Source organism: Pantherophis guttatus, chromosome 3 (genome assembly GCF_059756535.1).
Source record: "Pantherophis guttatus breed Tessera chromosome 3, ASM5975653v1, whole genome shotgun sequence".
In the NCBI taxonomy this organism is placed as follows: Eukaryota; Metazoa; Chordata; class Lepidosauria; order Squamata; family Colubridae; genus Pantherophis; species Pantherophis guttatus.
The window spans coordinates 109,491,960-109,496,605 of record NC_142065.1 but is presented as its reverse complement, the minus strand read 5'-3'; the positions used below and the strand labels follow the sequence as shown (position 1 = coordinate 109,496,605).

Sequence of the window (4,646 nt, the reverse complement as noted above, 5' to 3'; positions counted from 1 at the left end):
GCGGGAATAACGAGAGGCACAAGCAAGCAAGTGACAACAGCTCTTTAATATACAGTGAGACTTCAGCAAAAACTCTGAGGCAGCAGCCCTCCTTATATACAATCCTGGAGAGGCTGTCAGCCAATCAACAACTAAGGCAAATTTGAAACTCCCGCTGAAATGTAACAATACATAACACCCCTCCCTTCCCAGAAGGCACTGACATTCAAATATTTACATAATTACACACAAAATCTCGCAGGTGACCTGGGCGAGTTCTCGTTCTGGTCGACCTGCGCAGTTCAGTGTTGGGTGGGGCGTCGAGCTGGTCAGAGGGACTTACTGTCTCTCCTGGCTCCGCCAATGGAACCTCCTGGATTTTGTCCGGGGCGTGGTTATCCCCGGCTGGGGGTGTCGACTCGCTGGGGCAGCGCTGGAACCAGGGCTTGTCAGCTAAGTATTGCCTCGAACCCGGGCTTGAGTTAGCTGTTTTGGGAAAGTTGTTGTAGTTAGGTTCGGAGACTTCTAAATTGAGATCGGCCTCACTGACTAACCTCCTCCGGAGCTGATCTATGTGGCGTTTCCAGATTCTGTCTACCCCAACGTCTACTGTGTAAGATTTAGGGCCCGTTATGCCCACTATGGTTCCTGCAACCCACAGAGGTCCGCTAGCATAATTACGAGCGAACACCGGGGACCCGACTTGGAACTGCCTTAGTCCCGTGGTCTCTCCCTTAAAATTCTTGTGCGAGTAGTTAGGGTGAAGTCTATCTAAAACGCACCGAAGTTTCCTGCCCATGAGGAGCTCGGCTGGGCTTCTCCCTGTGACCGTACATGGTGTGGCATGCTGAACTGCCAAAAATTGGTCTATCCTGGCCTGCCAGTCCCCATCATCTAGCCTGGACAATGCTTCCTTGGCCATTCTTACGAAACGTTCAGCAAGGCCATTAGAAGCCGGATGGAACCGGGCCGATAGGGCATGGCGAATGCCCAGTCCGGCCAGGTAGCTCTCAAATTGAGTCGCTGTAAATTGGGGCCCATTATCGGATACAAGGGTATCCAGCAGCCCATGGGTGGCAAATAATTTCCGAAGAGCCTTAATGACTGCTTCGGCTGTGGTTGAAGGCATAAGTATGATTTCGAGCCATTTAGAAAAGGCATCGACTATGATTAAAAATGTTTGCCCGTGGAAGGGCCCGGCAAAGTCAATGTGGATCCTCCCCCATGGTCCCTTTGGTTTCTCCCACTCTTGGAGGGGCGCTATCGGGGGATCGGGGTGAGATTCCTGGCAGGGCCTGCACTTCCCCACCCACTCGGAAATGTCTTGGTCCATGTTGGCCCACCAGACATAACTGCGGGCTAAGCTTTTCATACGAACTATGCCCGGGTGCCCCTCGTGCAGCAACTCCAAAACCCTCGTTCGCAGTTTCGTTGGAACCACCACCCTATCGCCCCACAACAAACAACCCCCTTGCATAAACAGTTCGTTACGTTTGTTCACAAAAACCTGAAATTCCCCACCATCCACCTTGGGAGGCCACCCCTTAAGGACCCACCCCATCACAGTGTGGATCACAGGGTCCCTTGCGGAGGCTTTAGCCACCTCGCAAGAGGAGATCGGTCCCAAAGTCACAGCGTCGATCAAAAGAACGGGGGCTTCAGGCGTAGGGTTGACAAGCAGTTCGGGGAGGGGACAGCGGCTGAGGGCGTCTGCGTGGCCCAAGGTCCATCCAGGTCGATGGACAAGCTGGTACGAATAGGCCGACAGAAAAATGGCCCATCTGGTCAATCGGGGGGACAGGGCAGCGGGGGTGGGCTTGTCACCGGCCAAAAGTCCTAGCAAGGGCTGGTGGTCTGTCACAAGTTCGAATTGACGGCCATAGAGGTATTCATGAAATTTCTTAACACCCGCAATTGCAGCCAGAGCCTCTCTGTCCAATTGACTATAGTTACGCTCTGTGCTGGACAGAGTGCGAGAGTAAAACGCAATGGGCGCCTCTAGGCCATTCGGCAGTCTATGACCTAGGACGGCACCAACTCCGAAGGGGGAGGCGTCACAGACCAATACGAGCGGTAGCGCCGAGTTATATTGAATGAGGAAGCTGTCCTCTGACAAGAGATTTTTACGGCCTCAAATGCGGCTGCCTCTGCCTTGCCCCACACCCATGGGACATTCTTTCCCAACAGTTTGTGCAGGGGATCCACGACGGTGGCCTTGTCTTTTAAAAACATTGAATAGAAATTGAGCAATCCAAGGAAGGCTTGGAGCTCCGATTTGGATTTGGGGGCGGGTGCGCTCTTGATGGCCCTTACTTTACTCTCGGTGGGGTGGATGCCTGCGCCGTCAACCTTGTACCCCAGGAATTCAACAGAGGAAACAGCGATCATGCATTTGTTCCTCTTAAGTTTAAGTCCCGCTTCTCTAAATCTGGTCAGGACGTTCCTTACTCTGTCCCCTAGTTGTTGTTCATTTTGGGCGCTGATTAACACGTCGTCAAAATAGGGCACCACCCCCGGGAGTCCTTGCAACAGGCGCTCCATGGTGCTCTGAAATAGGCCAGGTGCGACGCTCACCCTGAATTGGAGCCTGGTGCATTTGAATGCACCCCTGTGAGTCACAATTGTTTGCGCCTCTGCCGTGGCGTCGTCAACGGGTAATTGTTGATAGGCCTGTGCTAGGTCTAATTTGGCAAAAAAATTTCCGGGCCCCAGGGAGTGTAGTAGATGGTGCACGATCGGCACCGGATAGGCGCTCGGCTGCAAAGCCTTGTTGATCATGCACTTGTAGTCGGCGCAAATTCTGATTGAGCCATCAGATTTAACTGGGGTCACTATGGGGGCCTCCCACTTTGCATGGTCAATGGGAACCAACACCCCTTGTTTAATTAATTTGTCCAGTTCTGCATCGATCTTTGGCTTCAATGCAAAGGGCACCCGTCTAGCTTTTAGTCTTATTTGGGCCACGTTGGGGTCTAGATTTAGGGAGATAGGGGTTCCCACATACTTGCCCAACGTGTCCCCGAAGACGTCCTGGAACTCGTTCAGGAGGCTGTCCTTCAATGACGGCTCGAGCATTCGGTGGACGCCGGTGAAACCCATGCCAAGGGCTCGGAACCACCCCATGCCCAGAAGGCTGGGCAGCTGCTTGGTAACGATGGTTAGCGGCAGGTCTTTTTCAAAGTCCCCGTAGGTGATTCGGAACGTGCCTACGCCTTCGACGGGAACCCGGTTTCCCTGGTAGTCTAGGATGCGCACCCTTTGTCTGGATAGCTGGTCCTTCCGGAACGATGGCAGAATGGTCTTCAGGGTCGCCCATGACATTATGGAAAGGGCTGATCCAGTGTCAATTTCCATTGTACATGGTTTGCCGTTAATTTCGACCACCGTGCAGCCCTTGTCTTCGATCGCCGTGCTGGCCTGGTCGACGTGTGTGCTGCGGGCATCTCGCGGTTCAAATTCGTGCCGCCCTCTTTGATTGGTTGTTTCTGGCGCGTTGATTCTGGTTGGCTGCGGCGGTCACGTGGTTGGTGTTTTCTGGGCAGTATGGCTCTGCAGACTCGCGCCAAGTGCCCTTTCTTCTCGCAACGCCTGCAAATGGCATCTCTGTATTTGCAGGACAGTCTATCGTGATTTCCGCCACAGCTGGGGCAGCTTCGCCGGGGGCTGCCTGCGTCTTTCTTTTGGTGCTCTGTGCGGAAGACGTCCTCATCGGACTCGGATTCCGAGCTGGATCTGGCGTCTTCCCTATGCACTGGTGTAGACTTGGGGGTGTCGTTGCTGATCAGTGGGTGCTGCAACGCTTCTGCGGCTTTCGTGGAGGCTTCATGAGCCCTGGCCTCATCTAGGGCTCCAACAAGTGTTAAGTCAGGCTTAGCGAGCAGTCGCCTTTGCAGTCTTGTGTCTCGGACACCGCAAATTAGCTGTTCGAGCAGCGCATCGTCCAAGTCTCTATAGTCGCAATGCGTTGCGGCTTTACGCAGGCTCGCCATGTAAGCACTGACCGGTTCTCCCTCTCGTTGCACGCGTTGTCTGAATTCGTATCGCTGCACGAACTTGGAGGGCACGGGAGCATAGTGAGCCCGAAGGGTTGCCATCAATGTGTCCCAGGGGACGGTCTGGACCGGCGTTGGCTCACAAAGTGACTCCGCCATCTCAAACACATCCAGTCCGCAGTGGCTTAGAAAAAGGGCTCTCTTCCGATTAGCGGAGAGTCCTTGCATGTCGCTGGCTTCGAGCGAGCACTCAAACCTCATTAGGTATGAGACCCATTTCTCGCGGGCCGGGTCAAAAGGCTTGGGCGGAACGTAGGCGGACATGTTTGGTATGCCTCCTGTTGTTCGCCTCGTTGCCTAGCTGAAGCTCGTGGTGTCACTGGTTCGCTCCTTGTGGCCTCAATCCCACCTTCGTCGCCAATGTTGTGGCACAGGAATAACGAGAGGCACAAGCAAGCAAGTGACAACAGCTCTTTAATATACAGTGAGACTTCAGCAAAAACTCTGAGGCAGCAGCCCTCCTTATATACAATCCTGGAGAGGCTGTCAGCCAATCAGCAACTAAGGCAAATTTGAAACTCCCGCTGAAATGTAATAATACATAACATTGGCAGTTTATGTTTGCACAATTAAAATATATGGACTTTGGAGAGGAATTTACCAATATGATCAAAA

The 4,646-nt window shown here is 53.2% G+C and overlaps 1 protein-coding gene across 1 annotated transcript; it reads right to left on the bottom strand.

The window, feature by feature from the left end:
• Positions 1-3,349: 3,349 nt before the first annotated feature.
• LOC148114750 (uncharacterized) lies at positions 3,350-4,295 on the bottom strand. The gene is made up of 2 exons (XM_087890712.1): positions 3,647-4,295; positions 3,350-3,396 (listed from the first exon to the last, which is right to left on the bottom strand). Exons 1-2 carry the CDS (start codon positions 4,293-4,295, stop codon positions 3,350-3,352), a joined length of 696 nt encoding a protein of 231 aa, XP_087746838.1.
• Positions 4,296-4,646: the final 351 nt, after the last annotated feature.

Coding starts and splice junctions, on each gene's coding strand:
- LOC148114750 (XM_087890712.1), bottom strand. CDS start 4,295: ATGTCCGCCTACGTTCCGCCCAAGCCTTTTGACCCGGCCCGCGAGAAA. Junction 3,397..3,646: donor GCACCAAAAGAAAGACGCAG/GCAGCCCCCGGC, acceptor CACGTCGACCAG/GCCAGCACGGCGATCGAAGA.